Source organism: Gobius niger, assembly GCF_951799975.1.
Source record: "Gobius niger genome assembly, chromosome: 15".
NCBI lineage: Eukaryota > Metazoa > Chordata > Actinopteri > Gobiiformes > Gobiidae > Gobius > Gobius niger.
The window spans coordinates 22,606,049-22,633,004 of NC_136866.1; the positions used below are offsets into that span (position 1 = coordinate 22,606,049).

Genomic DNA, 26,956 nt, shown 5'->3' on the forward strand with positions numbered 1-26,956 from the left:
AAATAATGACTCAAGTCACACTCACTTCAGGAAAGTTCTGCAGCGCAAAGGCCTTGGCCATGTTGTGCAGCTCTGTGCAGCTCATGGCCTCAGCCATCGCCAGCACACCCAGGCAGTTAGCCGCCGTTAGCTGCTTCTCTGGAGTCCAGAAACACCACACACCAACAAGAGAGAGAGCAGACACAGAACAATGGGTTAAAAACACAATCCAAGATAAATGGTGGAGGACCTTTTTCAGTCCAGACATTTTGTGATTTGGCCTGGATTTAATAGACTACAAATATGGCAATGTGCTTTTTATGACTAAAGCATTTCATTCCATTATATAAACTGTATCCAAAAAATGAACAATGCTGCAAAGAATGCAGACGATTCATTTAAATAAAAATGTCAAAGATCTTTCATAATATTGAAGCCTTCACTTCAGTGGATAACACTAACATTGTGTAAGTTTAAATTGGCTTCATTCGACTTTCTCTTTAATCGCTTTTTTGACACGTTCTGTCGTTCGCCGACAGAAGAAGGAACTGCATTTCTGTGAGAGTGTACACTGCAGGAGGAGCTGCACACAGACACTGTCCTGATTAAACAACACTGATGGAGCAGAGCACAGCCTGTCCTGTTATCAGAGCGCCACAGTCCGAGAGCGTGGCCCCTGAACAAACAGGAGCCGGCAAAGGTCAGCTAACATCTGCTAAATCACAGCTAACAACACACAGCACAAATACAGTCATCAGGCGGCGGAGCCAGAGCGATGCACTGGCTCTGAAAACTGAAACACAACAAAAACTTTTCTTCTACATTTTTCAGACGAAAAAGAAGAAATCTAACTCAATAAAAGAGTCTCAATTCAAATCCTACATGTTTGTCGTAGGGTCCTCACTAGATCCAGGGGGAGATGGAGACAATCTGAATTTGAGAGTGACTTTCCAAGTTAAATAAAGGTTGAAAAACATAAAGCATCTGTCCCGGAATTTTCTCGTGAAGTTAAGTTTAAACGACTTGGCTGGGGTCCAAACACCCTCAAGTTCTCATTGTCCCGACTCTTCACAGGGATGAGTTTATAATCACTGAGTTTATAATCACAGCTTTTAAAAGAGAGCTTTTAATGGACAGCCAGTCATCAGCTGTACAGCATCTTTTCCTTTCTAATATTTTCTTTTACAATATACTGCAAGGGGTCAACACATAATAAGAAAACAAATATGGTTACAAGACAATATCTATTCCAGGGGTTATTTGGTCTATTCTGTGTACCCAAAAATCAATCTCCAGCAACTCAAGACCCCCTTCTGTAAACCGTAATTAGCATTTATTATAATCTAATCTCTTAGCCTCCCCCTTAACTGAGTGCATTTTCTCCAGTTTGGCTTTACCCAAAAACCCCAAAAATGTGAAAATAGCAACGAGGATGAAAATGCAAAAACAGAGCAACAAAAAAGTGACAAAAACAGCAACCAAAGAATAACAAGTATAGGAGAAAGTACAAGGATGAAAAAGTGATAAAAATGTGTGATGGCAACAAAGCCACAAAAAGTACCAGATGAGTGACAAAAAAGCTATGTGTGATAAAAGTGATAAAAATGTGACGAAAAAGTGATAAAAATGTGACGAAAAAGCAATGAAAAAGTGACCAAGATGTGTGAGGAAAAAGTGATGAAAAAGTGATAAAAATGTGTGACGGAAAAGTGATTATAAATGTGTGACGAAAAGGCTGAAGAAACACCACAAAAGAGCAACAGAAAAGTGACCAAGATGTGTGAGGAAAAAGTGATGAAAAAGTGAACAAAATGTGTGACAAAAAAGTGATAAAAATATGTGACGAAAAATCAACAACAAAGCCACAAAAGAGAAACAGAAAAGTGACAAAAATGTGACATAGAAGAAATGAAAAGAAATGTCAAAAAAGTGATGACAACGTGGTAACAACGTGAGGAAAAATATCAGTTTAGATAAGTTTTGCAGGTCTTAGCTTTCAAATGAGGCCTCACACTGGCCTATAGATTGCACCCTTTTAGACTTGGGTAAAGCTGAACTGGAGAAAATGCACTCGGCTAGACGGGGGTTGAGATGCTAAGGTGCAAAACATTTAACTTATTGTTTAATGATGATAGCTTGAATACTGTATTTTGACTTCACAAAAATATTCGGTTTTAAATCAAATACATCAAATCATTGTCTCAAAATGATCTCGCGACCCCCTATTTGGGAAGCACTGATCTATTGTAAAGTCTACTTCTACTTACCTGGCATTACATTGTTAATTAATATTTTGCAAAACCTCACTTAAACCCTTTTCAAATTTTTATTAAAAAACAAGGACAAACATATACTGGCAATCACAAATGGTAAAAACCAAACATGAGCAGCAGTGACACTCCCGCGTATCCCCAGAAGACGGTATTTTCTCGGTTCTGTGGAAACACTTGTTGGAGCAAAGGGAGTGGGAGTAGAAGTAGGTCGAGGAGATGTTTGCCATTCCCTCACAGTGCATTTGTTCCACACTTCAATATACCATCTGACACCGTATCAATTTGTCTGCGCGCTCAAGGACACCGCGTCTCTCCCCCCCGTCCGCTCTCCGCCTTTTCCTTTTCCCGACGAACGCCAAATGCCATGAATCTTGTCGGAGGGGGGGGGGGGGGGGGGGGAAAGAGAAAAGAATGGATTGACGTCTCTCGCTGGAGATGAAGTCTACAAATGGCTCTCCCTGTTCTCCCTGTCTGTGCCCAAATGGAGAAAAACAGATCAATAATGTCCCCGCCGCTCTGCCGTACTTCCATTTTCCAGTCCCGCTGACCTTTTCCCACGGCTTCCCCCCAGTGTTGTGGATACCCAAAACATGGCGCCAAAGCCGAATGCAAAAGTTAACCTTTGCAGATGTTTGGGCTTTTTTGTGGAACATGCCATTTGCTGTTCGCGGGACTCCCATGGACCTGGGAAACAGCCCCGCATCAATTTGGATCTGACATTTATAACCAAATTGAATCTTTTACTCGACTACTCAAACCAGATCTTATTTGTGTGAAGAGCAAGACCTTTTTCTTTCCATTATAATGCAATTTCTCAAAGGGGTTCACAAAACAAACACATTGAACATAAGAGGCGACAATTTGGTATCGCCTGACTAGGACTGGGTACCGTTAAACGATACCGGTCTGGTATCGGAAAAAAAAAAGGTTTAGGTACTACTGGTATGGAAAGCAGGGACTGAAAAGAAATATATAACTTTTATATTGTTTCTTTATATGTTGGTCATCACAATTTAAAGGAAAAAAAGTGAAACACCAGTTTAAAAAATAATAATAAAGGGGGTTAAAGTGAAAAAAAAAAGAAAAGAAAGTAATAAAATTTGGAGAGCAAAGCTCTCGATTTACCAATCGATCTACGTTCCCACCCTCACCTATGGTCATGAGATTTGGGTAATGACCGAAAGGACAAGTTCGTGAATACAAGCGGCCGAAATGAGTTTCCTTCGCAGGGTGGTTGGGCGCACCCTTCGAGATCGGGTGAGGAGCTCAGTTACCCGAGAGGAGCTCGGAGTAAAGTCGCTGCTCCTTCACGTCGAAAGGAGCCAGCTGAGGTGGCTCGGGCATCTGTTCCGGATGCCTCCTGGTCGCCTCCCGCGGGAGGTGTTCCAGGCATGTCCTAGTGGGACAAGGCCTCGTGGAAGACCCAGGACACGCTGGTGGGACTATGTCTCCGAGCTGGCCTGGTGTCGCCTCGGGGTCCCCCCAGAACAGCTGGAGGTGGTGTGTGTGGGTCGGGAAGTTTAGGCATCTCTGCTGAGACTGCTGCCCCCGCGACCCGGCCCCGGATAAAGAAGAAAATGGATGGATGGATGAAAATTTTGGGAAAATTGAAAGAAAAAAAAAAACATTGAAAAGTTAGGAAAAATTGGGGTAAATTTAAGGGGAAACATGGAAAATTTGGAGAGAAAAAAAATGGGGGGAAAAAAGGGAAAATTTGGGAAAGAAATTGGGAAAGAAAGTTGAAAAAAAAAAAAAAAAAACACTTGTTGACAGAATTGGTTAAAATGGGAAAAAAAAAACTTTCTTAAAAAGGAAAAGGAATAAATTGGCATTATTCTATATGACAAATAATTTAGCATAGGTACTGAAAAAAAAGTATAGATCATGTATTGGTATCGAAAAGCGGTATTCAAAAAAAATGTATGGTACTCAACCCTACATCTAACGTGTCTTTCATACACTATCTTACAATTTATTGGTTGGATCAGCCTTTCATTTTGGCGCACGCTTTTACTCACATACTCGTACAAACGGTAATAAAAAACTCTCCCGCTTTACACACAGCAATTAGGTCTCCCATAACATGAATATTCAAGCTTGCTCTAAAAAAAATATCTATATAAAATGAGTCAGTCTCTTTGATTTGATTCAGTTTCCATTGAAGAGCCATGAATCCCCTCCGCTCCCACTCGCCACGTCTGCGTATCAACCCATTTTGCCGTTTTTGCGATTCCATCATGGTTCAGGCCAGCGATTTGACATTTAAGTGACAATGGTTGGTTGACCTTTTTAGAAGTCGGTCCGGGCTCTCGGCGCTGCCCGGTGGGACCACATCACACGGAGCTTCACATGCGCCAGAGTTAGCGGGGAAAGTGCAGGGATGTGCCAAATTCAGCCAGACTTATATTAGAACAGTACGGCATAGCGACGGTCTGGCAGTGTTATAAATAGGACAGAACTGTTTAAGTGCACTTGAGGATAGTGTTTTTCTCACTGATTTTACCTGCAGGGGGCACCAAGAGAGAATATTTTGCACCTAAGACATGCATTCTCAAGTCCAGGGGTGTTCGAACTAAAGGAGGAATCTACACTTTGTTTTGTGGAGTGGAAGATGTTTTGCCTATCATCTATCTATCTATCTATTCCCCCCCCCCCCCCCCCCCCCAGTTTTCAAACAAAAACAAAGATGGAGAAAACAACAAAAAAATAAAAAATAATAATAATGAAAAATAAATAAAATAAAATAAAATAAAATAAAATAAAATAAAATAAAATAAAATAAAATAAAATAAAATAAAATAAAATAAAATAAAATAAAATAAAATAAAATAAAATAAAATAAAATAAAATAAAATACAATACAATACAATACATGAAATAAATAAAAATAAAAGTAGTCAGAGCAAGTAATTATAGATAAGTAATTGTTACAGGCCTACTGCTTCATTTATTTAGTGTGGGAATTTTGCAACCTCCTGTATAAGCAGATATTGCACACATAGGAAACACACAGGAAACACAGGTACATTATATCTGCACATAGACAGATTATTACTTTTTTTTTTCTGTGCTCACATTGATAGGTTTCACAGTATATTTAGCCTTATTCTTATCTATAAGTCTATCTTTTACAACACATGCATGCACTCATGGACCCTTGCATACGTGGAGCGCCTGTTGCTTTTATACTTTTCCCACCTGAAGTGCTTTATCTGTCATGGTGAACTGTTTGTTCAGAAGAGGCGATGTCCTAATACCACATGTAGTAAATCTACTAATGTGCTCTATATAAAGCCCTGTGTGCTCCATCACGTGTCTGTGCTCCTGTTTTCTCCATATTGTATAGGTGCACGTGGGATACAGCACCCACAGATTAGCCCTGCACTGTTTGTAAGTGGCTTAGGTCATAAACATGAACCTGAACTACTATGGTATTGTTTGCAAAAAAAGAAAGAAAATATAGAAAGAAAATGTACGTGCGTTAATGTACATATGGTCCAGTCTAAAGTCCTTCATGTATTGAATATGCAGTGGTCTGTCCACGTAATAATAAAGCATTTTTAGCTTGCAGACTAGTTTTTCTTAGCATTACTGTGAGAGTGACCATGGAAAGTGACCCTGAAAGAAGCGAAACGTGCTTGTAAACTCATCCCTGTAGCGAACTGGGTTGTTTTGTGGGAAGAAATATAGAGACTTTGTTATTGTAAAGACACTGCATTAGATAAATAAATACACTAAATGCTGTAAGGACTAAATCGCCTTAGTAAAAGTGCATTTCACCATCACTTCTTCAAGATCCAGTGACTTTGATCGATTCTGTGGATAATGTGGAATTTGATATATTGTATAGCCTCGTAGCATGCCCCGATTGGCCCATATTGGGTGATTTAATACCTGGATGGAGTAAAAAAATATATAAAAACAGATATTTCATTTTATCGACTACCGCAGCCTTCCGGGCGTTCTAATTCCTCATACCTTCCTGCGTTTGACCTCCGGCCAGCCCCAAGGTGAGCGAGAAAATATTGCTTGCACCGGCTTGAATGAGCAAAACACCGGGATTTAATAAGAAAAGACTTTGGGAGCTTCAGACGGGCTCAACTGACAAGAAATAATATTATACTTTATACGGCATAATGTGATGGGATTTACAGTACAAGGAGTCTGCAGATGGAGATGCAAATTTTTGACCGAGTTTCATACCTTCTAGTTGTTCTCGTTGAGCTGTGCAGGAACCGATAACGTAATAACGTAATAACGTAATAACAGCTGATAAAATAATAAAGGCCGATAACTAGTGGTGGGCTGTGATACATATCTCACGAGACGAGACACAAGATTGAGTCCACGAGAACGAGACTTTAAAGGGGCTAGATGCAAGTTAGCCATTTAATACTCACTACTGCCACCTCAGGTCATACGTGTAACTGCACCTTTTATATTAAGCTCGTGCATGACGGCACTTCGGACCCGAATTAACACCTTTGTGAGTGACAGCGCAGGATTTTAGAGGCAGTTGTGGTGAACAGGTCTGAGCTCATTCTACACATTAGGACATTGTTGGAACATGTAGAGGGATGAAAATACTTAATTTTAACATTTTTAAACCCTGTTTAGTCCCTTTCACATTATTGGCAAAATTAAATAATATTTTGTTCTTATGTTTCCTTTGTATGGAGTCATTGCATTCTAATAAATAATAAGGGATTTGAGCCAGCATGATTCGATTTTACCCAAATCATGCTGGCTCCATATGTGTGAGTTAAATATTAGAACAAGGCTAATGCATTCAGCTCTTTTGACAGAAGGCGTATTCTGATCAAATTTCCTGTTGTAATAATTAAACAGAACTTGTAGCTTAAAAGTTGATTTCATAAGGTGGAGCCAGGTTTAGATTTAGTATCTAAACAGTCTGTGTCAGACACTGACTCACAGGAGTCTTCGTTAGACTGACCTCTTTCTCCCTCAACTGTCCCACTGTCATCATTCCTTCAAATTTAGCACGTTGTGCGTTCTGCCTTGTTTTGCTTTTTCCGTGCACGGTAGAGGTCACGTGTACAATCGTACAAACAAATAGAAGACGGTAAATAGCATCTTCCAACAGCGGAGACTTTAGTACAAAATGAAAGAGAACGTAACGAGGGGCGGGTGTGAATTGTGAATCTGCAGGTTGACGCGCGGCTTGTTCTGATTGCTTATTCATTGCATGCTATTGTATATACAATGTAACTGGATATTTTCTATGTAACCAGGGACTGCAGACTAGAAAATGGCTATTTAGCTATAATCTGGTGCTCAACATATCTGTCTTTGAGCTTAATGTCTCTGTGCACTGTCCCTTCAATAAAGACTAAACTAAACTAAGCGACTGAACTTGCTTGGGACCACCCGCTCTGTTAAGTGCCAATCAATATATTAAGAAGGCCTACAGACTGTTACAACTAATGCCTACATATTCCCTTATAAGCAGTCTACAGTAAGTAGGTCTGTATCTAAACTACAGTACATCCAAAAAATAAATCACGAGATTACTTTACACCGTGACGAGAAATCTCATGGCAATTTCATCTCGCGAGTCTAATCTTTCTTTTAGTGGGTTTCGTTGACATAGACCTAAATTTCCTGTGGGTCTTGAAAAAACAGTCAAAATCCTGAAAAAAGCTCTGGCAGTGGGGAGCTCTCTGATTTGAAAATGGCTGGCAGTCAATGAGTTAATCCAGTTTTGAGTCCGTACCTAGGAAGGAGACGCAGACTTTGCAGAAGGTGTTGAACCGGAACTTGTTGGCGGCCTCCAGGAGCGTCTTGGCGTTGGCCGAGTCGATGACGAGCGACCCGGTGTACACGAACTCCAGCAGCTGCTCCAGGACCTCGGCGCTGATGTTGCTCATGTTCAGCTCCAGAGTCTCTCCACTCCGCGTCTCCCCTGACGACCTGAGCCGAAAACAAAAAACCCAATCGGGGGAACACACAGAGACGTCACATGTCAGGAAGTGTCGGGAGAATATCCGAGAAAAGAAAAAAAAAGGATGCGCAGAAATACGGTAGGTACACACGTATGCTAGACAAAATGGCTATGACACACCTGGGCAAAGAACAGTGGGGAAAGTAAGATGTTACAAGGTTTAAAACAAAGTGGAAAATTTAAAGGCTACTTTCTTATTTAGGCAAGCACAGCGGTTCTCAAACTGCGTGTTTCGGTACTTTTTTGTTGTTGCTACACTTAGACCTAATCAGTTTGGAATTCACGGTCAAATAATCCTTGCTTTTTCTGGTATGTTTGTGATTTAGTCCCTATATAGTTCATTTTGGGGCTAGTTCTGTCCTAATTTAATCCCAGTCAGAGTCCAAATTTAGTCCTCAGGGAATCTCGACGTAAATTTAGATGAGAACCTGATCTGGTATTGGCATCTAGATTCTGGCCATTTTTTATTTTTTTTTAAAGCAAAGATGGTGTTCAAAGTTTGAGATTCGCTGGTCAAGCCGACAGATTAAAACTACAGTGCTGCATCTGCAACAAAATGTACAATGTAATGGACAGGATTAGGCCAAAAAGAAAAGAAATAAAAAAAGAGTTATTGCTCGGAGAGGCATGCCGTCACGAGATTCCATGTATGCATAGTTTCATGAGGGGATATGCATACATGGCAGAGAGAGAGAGAGAGAGAGGACACAGGGTGAAACATGACACATGGTACGCCGCCTTCCTTCGCCTCCGTGAGTCTACATTGCTAAGTGTGCGAGTGTAGGGTATCAGCCGCACCGAAACGCCTGTGATTTATTTTTTTCATTTTTTGTCCCACGGAGAACGCAAATTAAATAGAACACGATACGCCTCAAGTGGAGAGGGCTTTCTGTGACATCACCCCAAGATCGAATGACTGGGATCTTACACCACCACCACCACCCCCCCCGTGGCGCTCACCCTACTCCCACCACCACCACTACCAGCACCCGTGGGAGAGGCACGGGAGCGCTAAGTAACACCCCGCAGCCCGTGTTTAATGCCCCGTGCCAAATAATAACCCACTAAACGGATACAGCATCTCCCCGCGGCTGTGGATGTCGGCGGATATGAAAAGCGGCCTTGCATTGAGATAAATGGGGCTACTTGGGCTCCGTCACTCACAGTGGGATAGGGGGTAAAGGTGGCGCCCTCTGTCTGCGTGGGAGGTAGTGCGGGTGGATTCGTACAATGACGTAAAATGATTATGTCTGTATCATTATGCAAGAGGCCGACACCGACACCGTACATTAATGTTTCATCGGTGAAAACATCTACACAAATTATGCCACAATAATGTACTAAATAAATGCTTAAAGTTTTTTTATGTAGTAGTTGTGGCTTGTATTTAGGTCCTACACAACAAAACAAACAAATTAAAGTTTGTCGAATAAGGTCTAAAATGGAAACGCAGAATAAATGGGCGTTGTTAGTGTTAAAAGGTCAAACACAGGCATTAAAGCTGCATTCTGTAACTTTTTATGCGGGGAAAAAAAAATGACATTTGTATTGTATTTGACCTTGTAGTGACCCGGCGGCTGTGTGATAAGTTTACTTTCCATCACAGTGGTCTCTAGGACGCACCAGGATCAATTATCTGGAAGGTTTTCACTGCTGACGGAGCTTCTCATCAGAAAGCCTACAAAACGAGTGGTCCTGGAGCGTTGTAGAGACCGCCGTGATCGAAAGTAAAAGCGTCATGCTGATCACTCATCCAGCCGCTTCGTCACTACAAGGTCAAATACGCACAAGTATCAACTTTTTTTTCCTGCATAAAAACTTGCAGAATGCAGCTTTAAGGGACACTTTAACAGTCATATAAGTGCATCCTGACTAGATTTCTCATTGCTAAAAATAAACGCATCTGTGTGAGGCTTCGACATAATAACAGAGAGGTAAATAGAGGGGTATGGATACGTCCTGAACCCACTGTAGATGAGAAAGATTACACAGTGGAGGAGAGAGGAGAGACAGGTGCGGTGAGGGGTCGTCCACAGGGAGCCAGCAGCCATCCTTATGAAGGGAGAAGTTGGGTTGTTCCATGACTTGTAACCTTGTTTATAATGAATAAAGAGTTTCCCCCCGGTTTGACCGTCCCGCCCGCCAAATACTACAGTACTGTGTCAAAGTCTTAGGTACAAAAAGGCTTATGAACAATATCAGGAAAAAGTGGCATTAGATTATATATATATATATCATGCATTCATATAGTTTTGGTGAGTATCTTCCAGTTCATGATAAACTCTCTTAAAAAGCTTAAAATTCTTATATATTTTGCCCACTAAAACTTATGCACAGTACTGCCCAGTTATAATAGAGCCATTGTCCAAGCTGCAATACTCCTGTAGTGTATGAACTTAAGACATTAGTTGTAAAGCGCACTCAGGAGGTGACAGGGGAGAGAGACAAACACAAAAAGTAAGAATAAAAATAAAATTTTGAACTTAAAATTTGACAATGGCATACTGTTTATCTCGGGATGGCTGTGAAAACCAAAGTAGTTAAACTCACTCTCTCTCCCTCTTCCTGCAAAGCAAAAAAATCCACATAATGTTACATGTTTAGCCCCTCTTTGCCTCGCTCTGAAGGGGGCAGGTAGTTAAGTAAAGAAGGGGTTGATGGGAGAGTGTGGTCGCGGGTTCATGATGACGGCAAGAAAAAAGAGAAACCAAAGAAAGGAGGCATGCTTACAAACGTCGTTTCGATTATGAGGCCTTTTTTTTTGTTTTTTTGGCAGTCTGTTTTGCCTAAACAATTTGGAAAAAAAAGCCTGTTCCCTGAGTGTCTAGAAGAGGTTGATATTTATAATGAGAGAAAAGGGAAGGATGCAAAGACACAAGGCCAGAGAGACAGAGGGAGGAGAGAGTCGTTGAATAGATGGGCACGTCAAGGCGAAAGGAAATTTACTTGTGAAAAATGCACCACTTGAGCTTGAAGAGGTTTTAAAAAATGACCGGTCAAAACATGAGAGCAGCGGCGGTGGCGAGATGAGGTGATGGTGAGCACACACTCGCACACAACAAACTTCCACCAACTTTCGCTAAATATTCTGTGAAGGTTGAAAAGTCTAAAGAAGTCATATCTTCATTACTAGTCCAGACATAAAGTTATAATCTATCCCTACTTTGCTTTGTGGATTTATTATCCTTTATTTATCATGCTGTGTAAATACTGTATGTAGTGGCTCAGGTGAGTAAAGTGACTTATAAGTGAAAGGTTGGCAGTTCGAATTCCCTTTATTAGGAGCTTTCTACATTCCTACATGACGCTTGATAGGTCACATTTTAGAGGCATTTTGTTCAGAATCGGCAAACATTGAAGTAAATAAATTCTAAGGACAGAGTTTAATTTGTTTTCTTCTTTAACCTCCTGAACCGAGCGCATTTTCTCCAGTTCGTCTGTACCCAAATCTAAAACCTTCACGGCAGGAGAGCAACAGTGTAACGCAGGGGTCTCCAGGTATATTTCCCTGGGGGGCCAAAATATATCGGGACTGGAATATACCCCTGGGGTCCATAAACAAAAACTCCAGTAAAATGTGTTTTAATTGGGAAAATACTATTGAGGAAACTCAAGACTCAGACTGGCCATTTACCACATGGCTATAATTTGTTGTTTTTATCCTGATCTCTTTTTATGTCTGAGCCCTCTGCTGGTCACGTGTGGAACTCTTTTTTTTTTTTTTTAAGTTGCCCCCTAGTGGCTGGAATGAGCACACTGATTATTTCCTTAAACATTCAAAACTCATACAGGAATGGGCTAGACTTACTTTTTTTTTTTTTACATGCTCAGGTTCAGACGGGTTTTAAGAAGTAAAAAATCATATTGGCGACGACCTCTCCAGAGTGACCTCCTCCTAAGTTGCATAGCTACGCAAGTATTTTTGAAAATAAAGAAGCTCGCCAGGTAAAAAAGGTTGGTGACACCTGGATGACGGTGTAGTACTTAGAGTACTATAAGCCAATAATTAAATAACCTATACATGGATTTACGGCACATTTTCCTGTTACAGTCGCCATTTTGAAGACTAAAAACTGAACATGTACAATTGAAATGTTGTATGTTTTCATTAATTTTCAGTGTGATAATAAAACATTAGAAAACGCCTTGAGCCTATTTGTGACAATATAATCAATAACCCTTAGTTTTGAGGAACTATTCTGTACATAAGAAGTGCCTGAACAAGCAAAAAACACAGTTAAAAATGGCCCATGTTTACAGTTTTTCCCTTTAAATCCGAGGTTTAAAACGGACTAGTCCTGGGATAAATTCTCCATCCATTATTCTAAAAGGGCCGCCGCAGTGGTTCACGGCTCCATTTATCCTCAAAAGATCGAAACGCCTTCAAAAACCAAAGCAGGGGCTAAAAACGGCCCGTGTTTACGCGGTTTGTCCCGGCATAAATCAGAATAACGTAAACAAACAAACATAATGTGCTAGATTTGTCATTGTTTACGGGGTTTCAGGTGCGCGCGGTTCGCTATCGAGGACACACTTTTTAATGTTTGACAGAGAAATGCTTCACGAGGCTGGAAAACGTGCTTTCGGGGGCGCGATTATTATTAAACAGTGTGATTGTAATACCTGCACCGCCAGTATGTTTGATCAAGAACATCCACACCGTCGTCTTTCCATGGCCTTTTGACATTTCTTTCCTTATTTCTTTGTTTTTTTAATGGATTTTTGGCCTGAGGAGCGAGAAAAGACATTCTGTAAATTCATCTCTCCAAGCTGTAAAGATTTCCGCTTGTTTCAGTAGCTTCTTCCCTGCCGAATGTACGCCCGGCGTTCTGAAATGCCCTGAGCTCATTCTCCTGATGTCCTTGTTATGCCGTCTAATCCAAACACAAGTAATGAGTTTTCTAACGCTTTGTCTATCGCACAAACAAACGGGTTTCTCGCTGCAGCCCAGCAAGGACACGCCATCTTTAGAAAGTAATTATAACTTTTAAATTAAACATTATACGAGAAATACATGTTTTCTTATGAAATGATAGACTGTCCCGAACAATGCGACCTGTTACCTAATTAAAATGGGAAGCGCGTCCTTATTTCAGTGCTTAGCTTGAGGCAAAGTGAAAAGTTGCTCAGCTTTACCACTTCAAGATGGCCGACATCGCATTGGGCATCATTCCTGGCATTTCACATGGGAGCAGGGGTTTAGTATCGTATCGTACATCACCTGGCTTCACAACAAACTATCAAATCATAATATTTGATTAAAGGCCCTAAAAGCAGACATTTGTGAGAAGGGTTAGGGTATATATATTTGTATTAATTGTGAACTAGCAGGCTATAGTTCGTCATATCCGTTTCAAAAAAATGTATAGTGCCTTTATAGTGCATGTGACAGGCTTTATTGCTTTTGAAAATATGAATCATTTAGATGGATAATATCTGTTGTTATCATATTTCATTTCAGTGAAGCAGCACTTTTAATGAAGAAATATTGGGCAGAAAAGTTACTCTAATTTGAATTTTTAAGCTACTGACAGGAGGTGACATAGATAAAGGTAAATTCGACTCACTCATTTCCCATTGACTTGACATGGTTGGCACGGCAACAGTCTAAAGTCTGTGTCACTTCCTGGCAAGTGTCCAGTTGACTCTTTGCATCATAACGCCGCCCAAAAAGTGACTTCCTGTTTCATTCCAGCACGCCAAAATAAAAGCACACAGCTCGTCTCATTGATTAGTTCAGCAGGTACTTGCAACATACCAAGAATATAATTAAATACACACATTTTAAGTGTTTTGTCTCAATAGTTAGGCAGAAAGAAAGTGGAACTAATAATAAATATATAAATAATAAAGAAAAAGAATAAGTGTTTTTATTTTGGTGTGCTGGATCAAAACAGGAAGTCACTTCTTGGGCGGTTTTGTTATGATTTGAAGTTATGCACAGAGTCAATAAGGAAGTAAAACTATAAACATCACAAAAATGGTAAAACTAAAGGAAAGTGGGATATATTTTTGAGCAAAATCTTAAATATAATTGTGTTAATTATGTTTTAGCACGCATTGTGTACAGGCCAGTGTAACGCCTCATTTGAAAGCTAAGACCTACAAAGCTGATCAGTTTTATGTCGTAGTTTTGGTGTTTTTTTTGCCACATTTTGTTGCTTGCTTTGCTGAGTTTCTGTTGCTATTTTGTCGTTTTTTTTTTCAAGAAGCTTTTCGATTTGGGTAAAGTAGAACTGGAGAAAATGTGCTCAGTTAAGACGGCCGTTAAGAGGTTAAGGTTTTAAGGTATTCTGTGTGTAATGTTTCTTTGTCATTTGGTTGCTCCTTTTATAGTCAGAGGAAACACGTTCCCCTTTAAACGGTGCTTCTTTGTATGGCGTATACTGGACAGTGGGCTGGCATTTAGAGTGTGGAAAAGGTCGAGAAAATATGCAAGATTTTCAAAACATGAATTGAATTTTTTTTTCATTTTTTTTCATATTATACTTATACAGTTATCGGCTCAAAAAAAGCTGGAATTTAGTCCTGAATTTTGCATTTTGAATCTATATTGGGAAATTATAGTTATAAATTATAGCAATTGTTGACACAATTAGATGAGGAACATATCTAAAGGAACAAATTGTGTTCAGATGGTTTTAAAATTATAGCAATAATATTGATATCGCAACATTCAAGACAATTAGTGCAATATTTTCTCATATTATGCGGCTTTAGCTTGAATTTTAAAGGTAAGAAACTGCCTAAGAAATAAAGTTTTGAAAAGGTAATTGACAAAAAAAAGAAAGAAAAAAACCCACTAACAATTAACGATAAAGTTAACTTTCTCGTACAGTATAAGAAGAGCTTCAAGTGGGCACTTCACGAGCTGTATCTGTTCAGTACAAAGAACGTGTGTTGGAATTTTACCACGACGTATGTGGAACCCGTCGCAGCATTTCAGTCGTATCTGCTTTTGTGTCGGATAACAACACAAGTCTGTGCAGCTTCCATAAAACAGAAAGAATGTCCTTGATTTCACTTCCACAGTTATGCATGTGTTCAGACTTCTCTACTGTGGCATTTCATTCCTTTATGTGAAGACAGTATGTGAGGACAGAAAGTTACTGTATTCAGACATTCAGGCCTTATGTAGGCAGGATGTATTTTTATAGTTAACCTCTTCACCCAAATTTAAAGCTTCTTGAAGAAAGTGTCAAAATAACAATGAAATGAGACAAAAACAAGGATGAAAATGCAACAGAGGAACAAAAAAATGTGACGAAAAACAAAAAAGCCACAAGAAAATATTAGAAAAGTGACAAAAATGTGATGAACATATGTAGAAAAAATATTTCGATGATTTTGTAGGCTTTCAAATGAGGCGTTACTCTGGCCTATAGGCTGAAAGCTTTTAGATTTGGTTAAAGCTGAACTCGAGAAAATGCACTTGGTTAAGGCAGGGGTAAAGGGCCTATAAGATATAAAATACTTTGTTTTATTTAATATATACAGTCTATTGTGGCAAACACAATGTGAATAATGGATAGAGCCGGGTTTTAATGTACAGGTTTGGTTGATAAATTAGATGTTAAGACTTTTTCAAAGGTCATTTCATTTTTTGAGGGAACTATGGATAAATATTAAGATTTTGCCGTTTTATTAAGGTGCAAAGCCCAGGCAAGGAATTAGACAGCACCAAATTAATCTCGAAATACTTTAACACATGTTTTTAAAGGCTTGAAACATTTGATGAAGAAAGAAAGAAAGAAAGAAAGAAAGAAAGAGGGAAAGAGAAGGAGAAAGAAAGGAGAAAGAAGGAGAAAGAGAGAAAGAAAGAAAGAAAGGACAAAGAAAGGAGATAGAAAGGAGAAAGAAGGACTAAGAAAGGAGAAAGAAAAAAGAAAGAAAGGAGAAAGAGAAAGAAAGAAAGGAGAAAGAAAGAAAGAAAGAAAGAAAGAAGGAGAAAGAAAGGAGAAAGGACTAAGAAAGGAGAAAGAAGGAGAAAGAAAGGAAATAGAAAGGAGAAAGAAGGACTAAGAAAGGAGAAAGAAAAAAGAAAGAAAGGAGAAAGAGAAAGAAAGAAAGGAGAAAGAAAGAAAGAAAGAAAGAATGAAAGGAGAAAGAAAGGAGAAAGAAGGACTAAGAAAGGAGAAAGAAGGAGAAAGAAAGGAGAAAGAAAGGAGAAAGAAAGGAAAGAGAAAGAAAGAGAAAGAAAGAGAGAAAGAAAGAAAGAGAGAAAGAAATAAAGAAAGGAGAAAGAAGGAGAAAGAACGTGAAAGAAAGGAGAACGAAAGAAGGAGAAAGAAAGAAAGAGAGAGAGAGAGTGAGTAATAGTGAATCAGTGCAATAGTGAAACCATGTATTGTGATGATTAGACTATTTGTTTCCAGGTGAAAGTTTAGAGAGCAAGGTGGCTCAAAACCTGTACATTTTGAATTAAATATCTTGTCACTGTATCTCCCTTTAATATTGTAAATTTAAATTAATTTAGATTTATTACTTAGCACCATAGTCTGGTAAAAGCACAATTGAACAGAACCTGCCCTTCAGGCCTTTGCTCTTTGATTTATCTACCACTAAATAACACTGTTTGCCCAACTCTGCTTTGGGCCTGTACAGAGCAGGCAGTGATTTGTCTGATATCAGCGTGCAATATTAAACACTACTGTGACAGACGCATTTGTCTTCCTCAGTACGTTAAGATTTCAACTTTCGCCACAAGCTGACAGCCTCGTGACAATAGACTTTTGTGTCTCCAACTAATTAGTCGATTATTGTGCATTCCTTCTATGAAACTGTCAAACTCCGCAATCACTGTCGCCATCAGAGGTGTGAAGGGCCTGAAGTGAAGCGCACAGTGTTCCTATGGGAGCCGCATTAATAAAGCATGGCTGATAGACAGGCCGGCCAGCAGGGGGCCCACACTTCAGTACAAAGTCGCTTCGGCGTGCGCCCGCAGCTGGGGGAGCTTCCTTGCCATTATCAAGGTCACAGTGAATTGACGGGTGTTTCTATATTCATGGAGGGGGGTGGGGTGGGGGGGGTGCAGCTCTGTGGCCACTCTTACCTCTGATCTGCCTAACTCTGTCCAGCTTTCAAAAGAACAAGAGGATCGAGGATTAGCCGTGCACCGGGATTTACGCGGAGAGATACCAGTAAATTAAGGCTAGAGATGAAACTATTTCTCATACTTTAGGTTCGGGGCCGCACTTTGTCGCCATCTGAAAACGATCCGGGCCAGTTTGTTTCTCCGAGTCAAACGATAAAGGGGCCAAGAGTCGAAATGGTGAGCCAGGCCAAGTATTGCCTTGAGAAATGGATGTTGGATTTGCAGTATTTTCAGTGTTTAAGGAAGAACTCCAACCACATGCTTTAGCCGAGCACATTTTCTCCAGAGACCTAGCGTTGTTGCTTTTTTCTTGTGCTTTTATTATCTCATTTTAGTCACACTATTGTCACTTTTTATTTTTTTCACTTTTTGTCACATTATTGTCACATTTGTGTCACATTTTGTTACATTATGGTCATATTTGTGTCACTTTTTGTCTCAGCATGGCTACATTTTGTCATTTTTGTCATTTTTGTCACATTTGTCTTACTTTTGTCATTTTTGTCACATTATGGTCACATTTGTGTCACTTTTTGTCTCAGTATTGTTACATTTTGTCATTTTGTCACATTTGTATCACTTTTTGTCATTTTGGACACTTTTTTGTTGTCCCTTTGTTGTCATTTTTCCCCAGCTTTCTTTGGCACGTTTTTAATTGCGTTTTTGTCACATTTGTGTCACTTTTCATTTCCCTCTTGTTGCTTTGTCGTCACCTATTGGACGCATTTTTGTTGCGTTTTCATCCTCGTTTTTGTTGCTTTTTTAAAGTGATACTCTGTAAGTTTACTAGGTGAGGAATAAATAGAGTGAAATTTGAAAGTAAACAATCAAATTCCTCTCCTCTTTAACCAGAAAGTCCTTTTTAGTTTGCAAAATGAGGCAAACGAGAATAGAATTTTCAAAAGCAAACGATCAAGCTCCTCCCCCTCCCTCCTGATTGGACCTGACCGGCTGGTTCACAGGAGAAGGCTCGTCTCATTGGTTGACGTGGGAGGATACTTGTCTCTGATTAGTTGCTGAGATCTGGGAAGGAGGGACTTAACAAAAAAATATAGATTTTTTTTTTACTTACTTTACATCAAAATGCATGAGCAGGTGGTCGATTTTGCACATTTTATAAAATTTGTAATACATTTAGCCTTCCAGACTATCACTTTAATGTTTTTTTCCAAGAAGCTTTTCAAAATGGGTGACAGTAATGGGTGGGGGTTGTGTTTAAGCAGCTGTTATGTTGTTGTGGGGCCGGATTTAACCAGTAGGGACGAACGCTTCAGGACGACGCCCGTGTGGAGGATATGAATAACAATGGCAATAAACTGACTGATGATTCCAAGATTTCAATGCAATGTTTTTTTTTTTTAATAGAGACTTGGAAAGACTAAATGAGGACTAAAACAAGGCTAAAATGTAACTGAATGAGGGAAATCACAACTAATTTTCACAACTTGTGTTTACCCTCTTAAGACCCACCTATACAAGCACATTTTCTCCAGTTATTCTCCAGGTATCCAGGCATTACACAAATGTAAAGCTTCCTGAAAAAATTGTCAAAAAAGCAGCACAAAAGCGAGGATGTAAATGAGGATGAAAAGCAACAAAAACTAAAAAAAAAAAAAAAAAGTTTAAAAAGTGTTACAAAAAATGTAAAAAAGAAAAAAAAAAGCATTAAAAAGCTACAAAAACGCAAAAAAATAATTAAATAAAGCGTTAAAAAAAAGTGTTCAAAAAATGTTCAAAAAGTGTTAAAAAATGTTTTTTTAAAAAGCACACAAAAAATCGTTAAAAAAAAGCAGACAACGTGAAAAAAAAGCAACAAAAAAAGCGGCGACAATGCATGGAAACACAAGGGAAAATAATAGATCAGTCCTGTAGGTCTTAGCTTTCAAATGAGGCGTTAGTTTTTAATTTTGGGTAAAGACAAACTGGAGTAAATGGAGGTTAAGAGGTTAGGGATTTTGCGTACATAATATTGCGATAGATTGCCTTTCAAATGTTATCTGGTTAAAGCTACATAATGTAACATTCTACCAACTAAAATTAAATATTTTCACATTGGAAGGGTTTGATATATTTTGAGTGCCGCGCGAAACAAAGAGGACCGTTTTGCCCGGTGTCGCCTTTTCCTGGTGATAAGCGCTCGCTCTCCTCTGTGTGATGACTCGGTTGTGGAGAGTCTGCATGTCGGAGCGTCTCTGGGACTGAAAAGACGCCAAACTTCCCTGGAGGCAGAGAGGCGCGGCTGGTGACTCGGGAGCCTTTTCTGTTTGGCTTTGTGTTCTCTCGAAACACAACACACACACACACACACACACACACACGGGGAGAGCGGGAGGTGGCAAAACAACAATGATCCAGGGACTTTGAATCAGACTGAAAACACCTGCGAGGATGTGAAGGACAGCGGGGAATAAGAGAAATCCCTATTTGCAAAATAAGGAAATGTAAAAAAAATTAAAAGATATTCTAACATACGAGACACGTGTGAGGGGATAAAAGCATGCAGGAGCTCGGAGATAAGAATAGGGGAAAGGGGAAGCCTATTTATTCTACAACCATTACGGCATCAAAAGAAAAACCTATTTTAAAAGCTGAGGAGCTATAGTTAGAAAAAAAACATGAGTATTGCAACTGACGGAAAGCTACTGTATGTATGTACTGCAAGGCCTGGGTGGAGAAGGTTAGCATTTAAAGGGATATTTCAGGATTTCTGACATAGGGCCTCATTTCCTAGTTAGTGTTGTTGATTTCTGGAGATTTTTTCATTTTTTATTCATGCAGTCCTTATATTTGAAGAGTTTAGTGGTGCTAGGCTAGCGCATGTCTATGGTAACTAGTAGCCTGCATTAAAAACCTCTTCAAAATCATGTCCTCCAAAACGTTGCCATATCTGATTTTTAGAAAGCTCCTTTGTGAATTCCATGTGTAGTAATGGCGGCCGCAGGTAAACAAACTACTGTACATCCGGTAACCGAGCAGATCACTGCTGCCGCTGCGTAGCTTACAACCAGGAAGCTGATGCTGCTCAAATATAACTTATTTTAAATGCAAAATGGTAATATTTTAGACATGTATATCGGTAGTCTGGTGTTATAAGTGATTTGCCTCAGGTGCACTGTGCTTGGGACAGACTGTTTTTAATGCAGGCTACTAGCTAGCGCTAGCCTAGCACTAGCCTAGCACCACTAAACTCTTCAAATATAAGGACTGCATGAATGAAAAAAAGAAAGAAAAAAAAGCTCCAGAAATCAACAACACTCTAGATAACTAGGAAATGAGGCCCTATGTCAAAAATCCTGAAATATCCCTTTAAGTTAAATTATTCAGTTTAACTTAGCAATTAGCATATAGATATAGATAAAGATGTTTACTGGGTGCGCTTAATAATGGTTTCAATAATTAAGCAGTAAAAGAGAAGTCTGTTAATAGTTTGTCTGGTCTTTGTGCAGTATTTAACTAAGTGCATATAGTATGTTTTTTCTCGATTAAGAATTTAGTTTGTGAACCCTAGTCATGGAACCCTTTTCACCACTCGTGCGACCAAATGAAAATGTGGTAAAGATTGAGGGAGAGGAAAAATGCAATGACGCTTGACGTTTAGGTGGAGGTTTGTTCTTTTTTTGTTCTTGTTGTTGTTGTTTCTAATATAAATGCTTTCGTCTCCGGATTGGGATACATTCATTTGAGCAGGAGGAAGGAAGGAATGGCTGCTGGCCCGGCCCTGCGTATTAGGAACCAAAGTCGTCACCACACCTGCAAGAGAGAAGAGGGGGAGGGAAAAAGAAGCAACACAAATGCGCCCTATGAGAGAGAACGAGATCGGATCAACGGCCGGTGCCGGGGTCGAGGGTGGGGGGGAGAGAGCGGAGGAGAGAGTCGAGAGGAGGAGGAGGAGGAGGAGGAAGGGGGAGGAAGGGGGAGGAGGAGGTGAAGCGTAGGCAAACCTTTTGACCAGGTCCTTGAAATACAAGCTGCAGGAAGATAGAACATTTTGGTGGACTTCAAACTCTTTGCCTTCAACAATTATTTTCAGGTCTGTAAATTCTTTCGCTCTGCGCTGCTGGTTCAGCTCCTGCAACATTTCTGGAGGAGAAGAAAAAAAAAAGAAACAGGACAATGCCACATGTGGGGGTTAGTGCGGTTGCCACAACATTTCATATGTGCATTTTTTGTTTTGTTTTTAAAAAGCGGGGTGAGAAAGTGCGTAAAGAGAGGAGGAGGAATCAACAATAGACAGAATGATTATCATAACATCTATATGTTCTAACATGCACTAAGGTACAGGTGATCGTGTATCATGAAGAACTGGCACGTTTCTAAACAGTGGCTTTAACACATTTGAATAAATATGAGCAATGAGGAAAAGTTCAGTTGCTAAATTCAAGAATAATTCATAAACGGAGATTCAGCGCAGACTGAACAAACCAGACAACCTCTAAATTAACTAAGGATCCCATTAGGGCTGCACAATATATTGCCAAATTGTACTTTTTGCGATATTAGGTGGCGGAATAAAATCCATGATGCAACTTCTGGCTGAGATTTACAAGCTGAAAAAAATAAATAAATAAAATAAACTTAAAATTGTTACGTTTTCATTTCAGTTTATGTCCTGATTTTGCTATTTTTAAGTCTTGTTTTGGCCAATTTAATGAAAAAATAACAAAAAATGCTGAAGATTTTTGCTTAAATTTAATGTAACACTGTATTGAAAGCAGGGTTTCCGTGGGGCATTAAAAGTTATTAAATGAATTGTGCCAAAATCAAGGCCTTAAATGTCAATAAAAAGCATTAAACTGGCATTAACTCTAAAATAATTGGAAAATTATCACATCGCTCAACAATTTTCACATGTAACTTCATTAAAAATGCCAAAAATTATGGTCTAAAACATGTCAAGCTGCAGTTTTGGCTGAAACTGACAACGTTTTTTTTTTGCTTACAAGGTGCCTGTTTTGTCTAATAATATTTCCTTTATTTGATTAAATATTTGCAAATCCAAAGAAAGGAAATAGACATCATTATCTTCTGCATTTGTGGCATTAAAACATAGTATTTGGGCATTAAAAATGAAATTTAAAAAGCATTACACTGGACACGCTTCTGTCTGTATGAACCTTGTGTGGTTTAGTACACTGTAAAAAGTAATAGTTGTGCTTATTGGATATATTCAGTGTTGTTTACTTGTGTCTCATCAATCAGCTACCTTCACTGGTGCAAAATAAGTATTGAAATGTCTTGAAAGAGTCAAGCTAATGTGGCTGATCATTTACAAGTGTTGGTAACTCACCAATCTCCTGTTAAGTTAACTTCCAAACCAATAGTGCTGAATACTTGCATATTTCAATTATATTACTCTTTTAGGTTAGGTTGCTTTATTTGTACCGGTAAGTAAATTTGTCTTGCAATTGTGAAAAAAACTAGTCAAACATTAAAACACATTATACCAAAACAAACATCACATACATGTTTAAATATAAGTGCTCTAGTTCAAGTTCTCACAACTTAAAATGAGTCCACGGGCGTCTTCAGAATTAACTTTAGGTCAGACAGTAACATAACACTAAATACATTGTGTTCTTTACTTTTTTAGAAATAAAGCTACCAACACTTGAAAATAATTCGCCACATTAACTTGACTTTTTCAAGGCAATCGGTTTCCTGGATTTTTTTAAGTAAAGACAACCTATCATTTGTTTCAGTGTCATTTTTTGTGTCTTATATTCTGCAGCCGTAATTCAGATGACTTTTTGTAATGGGATAAACTTTCAGTCTTGTCCAAGCAACAAACTTCATGAAATTTAGAGAAATATTCATAAATACTCAATTATTTTGAGTTAAGCGTTATGAACTGAACAACTGAAATGAGACTTTTCCGTAAAATTCAAATTCACAGTCATATTTTAAAAAGCAGAAACCACTTTTTTGTTTTCTTTAACCAGAATTTGCAAACACAGCAGCATCAAGTTGAAAGGCGGAAAAGCTGAATGAGACTTTATACAAAAATATGGAGTAAGAGAGAGATGTGCGCTGCAAAACAGAGACACTGTCAAATGCATTATTCATCGTGAAATCAAATTCTTTGGCTTCACACTGGTGCCCTCCTCTGCACTGCGCTGACCTTCAAACGTCGCTCAACGGGGAGAAGGTTCAGGCAAAGCAAACACGAAAGCTTATCCAAAAAAAAAGAAATAAAATCCCGCTTCATTCTCAACAACTCCCTCGTCTCACAATTCCGCAATTTCTCCATAAGGCTTGAACAAGAAGAAAACAAAACGCCTTCATGAGCCGGAGCCGAGCATGGGCCTGTAACAATAGCTGCAGGTCAGAGAGAGAGGAGGCTTGTTTGTCCGCGTTTTAATGAGACTCCAGAAGGGGGCGCCGTGAGGGGAAGTCAGTGGGGGGGTGATAACTTATTCCAGGGCCCGAGGACGGAGAGCTAGCATGTACTCTTTGCTAATGTCCCGCCGAGAACACCGCAACTAAAGGGGCTCGCAGTGAAACGCATCCAGCTCAAAAGAAGCGCTAAGGTATGTTACTGGAAATGCATGCTGGGAGATCTTCCACATATTAATTACATCAAGAGTATGGGCATTTCAAGCAAAACAGTTATTTTGGATCAAAGAACAATGCAGACTTTATAAAATGCAATGATTCTGACAAATATTGGACGTATTACTGTGGGATTTGTGTGAATACATGTGTAATTACTTTCCATTTTTACAAAAAGGCACCAAGAATAGTGTACAAGGTCAGCCTGAGAGCGCAAACAAATCATTTATTTCTGAAAAGTCAATGGATTTGGTAAAGCTATTTTCAAAGCGAGAAAAAGGAGATTCCTAATTTACAAAAGCATCTTCAAAGAGAGTTACTTAATTAAAGGCAGTTCAATTCTAATTTGCCAGAAGTAAGAGGGGACTGTGGTGTGAAATAATGGACTGGATTAAAGGTTAAACTATTTAAAAATAGGGTTACAATGGTAATATAAATAGGTAGGTTCATTAGTAGAGCTGGGTACCGTTAAACTGGTATCTGAAGAATCAAAGTATCGAAAGCAGTTTTGATGTTGTTGGTCCAGGGACAGCATTAAAGGAAGTAACTTGGTTGTTTCAGCTCAAATTGTTATTCTATTTCCCCCATGTCTTTTTATAATAACACATTTTTCTTCTTTTTGCCCCATATTTTTCTGGTTTCCAAATTATTCCCCTCTTTTCTGCAAATTTTTTATTAGTAATATTTTCCACATTTCCCCCATTTTTTACATAATTTATTCTCCAATTTTAGTAATCGATGAATCGTTTTCTGGTTCACACACTCAAATAGAGCAAAAAATTACATGAAAATGTAGTATTTTGATTTTAAAAAAAACAACAACTTTGTTTTTATAGTTTATAGTTTATGCAGTGTTTTGTACATTGTAAATTTCACAAATATCTGTCTGTGTCTCATCCAATCAGAAGCAGAATTAGCGCCAAGAGCTTCTTACTAACATTTGCTTGAAGTTTACTCCGTCAAGTTTACTCAGCTTTATGTGATTAAAAAAAATGAAAAAATTTAGCCAAGCGATTAATTGATTAATCGTAAACATAATCGGTAGATTAATCGATTACAAAAATAATCATTAGTTGCAGCCCTAGAGTGCAGGATAAAAATGCCTCTAAACATAAGTATTGAAAGCATTGCGATACTTAAAAAAGTATCAATACTTGGTATTGCAGCATAAAGTACTGCGATCCAAATCCGATCCGATATTTTGTCCCAGCCCTACTTATTTATACCACAATTTCTCCCAATTTTCCCACTCAATATTGGCAATTTGTAGATCTTCCACACATGATTGTTCTGTTTTCTGGCGGGTATTGGTAAAGTACTGGTATCAACATTTTTTTCGTTAATAGTACCCAGCCCTATTGACTTGTATTGAGCAGTTATGCTGCTTATTGTTGTAAATGTAACATAAAATAAATGTCTCATTTGATAGAATAAGTGATTGTTCATGGCGTAGGTTGTGTGGTGTGTCCGGGGCATAAGCTTTGTGCATCTCATTGCCCCTGAAATGTTGACCTTTGTGTAATTTGTACTGAGGGTTATCTGCCCAAAACTCTTTTCTTTGTTGAGAATAAACCACTATTAAATCCCCATAAGCAGAAATGATAGATAAACTTCATGGTCAGCTGTAGTCTACAAACCAAAATGATCTGCAAAATAAAATGCATGATAAACCAAAAGAATGTAAAACAGTGGAATGTCTATAGCACCTCGGTAACCTCGCGTATCTCAGTGCTGTCTAAAGTCTGAAAAGGTCTGGCAAAGTCGTCTGAAATAAACATACCGGGCGATACGTAAATGTCAAAACCGTACGAGCTCGGCGTTTGAAAAAAACACAGCGCTTTTCTTGTAATAACATGCGATCTGCAGTTCGGCTTTGACAGAAAATAGCGGGAGTCGGATTCTCCTCGTGTGAAACCTTTACAACCGACATCGAAAGAAAAGACGACACCCAATCGGAACGAAGCGCCGTCTCAAAGCCCCGCCCCTTTTCAGTGAAAGAACACGACTGGCGGGCGGGATAGTATCTAGGTGAAGGCTTGAATGGGGGATGTTTCTGATTGGCTGACCTACTTTTCACTTCATAATCTATATTTTCAAACGTCAGCGTGAATTTGGAAGCATGAACTATCACTGATAAGGAAATACACAGTAAATAGGATTAAACAAAAGGCAAATCCACTACAGTCTTTGTCTATATACTCATAACTGCATCTTTTTGTGTGTTTTCATCCTACAAAAGAGGTGCCCAACAGTATTTAATTAACCCTCGATAACATTTGCTCCCTTTCCTTGGCTTCTGTTGTCGCCTCCCGCGCCGCACCCACAGACAATGGGCTCCGGACTCCGAATTCACAGCGCGCGGCGGACACATAACAAATAAAAAGCCATTCACAAAGCTTTTTTTCTTTTTGATATGTGGCCGACGCATCCCTCAGTTTGAGCATCATGAAGCTAATGGAAAGAGGCAAAAACGACCGGGTTATTACACGTGCGGAATACAAAGTGGGGGGAGAATAATCAGAGGGAGTGTTTCTGAAAGACGGTAAAAGCAAAACTGTGTTGGACTTTTCTCCTGTGAAACATTAGTGTTGAAAGCGCTTCGGTAAATACTTCAAAATGAAGAAAAATAACGCGTGAGTACTTTATCTTTGTACAACGGCATCAACGAAAGGCCAGATCAGAGACGAGGCCTTTATACTGCATTAAGTCATTGAGAAAAAAGATACATTTTCTTGAAAAGAGTCAATTTATTTACCCTTAATTTGAGAAACTAATTTAAAGAAATCCATCTATGGGGGCAAGATATTTACTCTTAAATTAAGATAAAACTACAACAGTTTTATTGAAAGTAAAGCAAGACTGTTTTGTGTCTAATTTTGAGTGCAATAAGATCTTTTTTCTTCATTTAAGTGTAAAAATCCTGCCACATGGACAGAGTTTACTTATTTCAAGAAAACTTGACTTATATCCTGATTACTTTTTGTAGTACTGTAGGTTCTATGAGCTAACCTTTCACCAATATCTAGTCCTGTTTACAAGCGTCATACTGTTTGAACACTAAGGCCTGTTTTTTTTTTCGTTTTTGCAACAGTGGAATTA

The 26,956-nt window shown here is 39.0% G+C and overlaps 1 protein-coding gene across 4 annotated transcripts in view; it reads right to left on the reverse strand.

The window, feature by feature from the left end:
• The window catches only part of klhl29 (kelch like family member 29), a 591,085-nt gene that overhangs the window by 199,417 nt on the left and 364,712 nt on the right, over nucleotides 1–26,956 (reverse strand). For all 4 annotated transcript variants that reach the window (XM_079572684.1, XM_079572681.1, XM_079572682.1 and 1 more), the window contains 3 exons: nucleotides 21,250–21,388; nucleotides 7,987–8,183; nucleotides 26–138 (listed from right to left, as the gene is read on the reverse strand). In XM_079572684.1, the coding sequence (XP_079428810.1) occupies nucleotides 26–138; nucleotides 7,987–8,183; nucleotides 21,250–21,388 (449 nt within the window). The remainder of the gene's footprint in view (nucleotides 1–25; nucleotides 139–7,986; nucleotides 8,184–21,249; nucleotides 21,389–26,956) is intronic.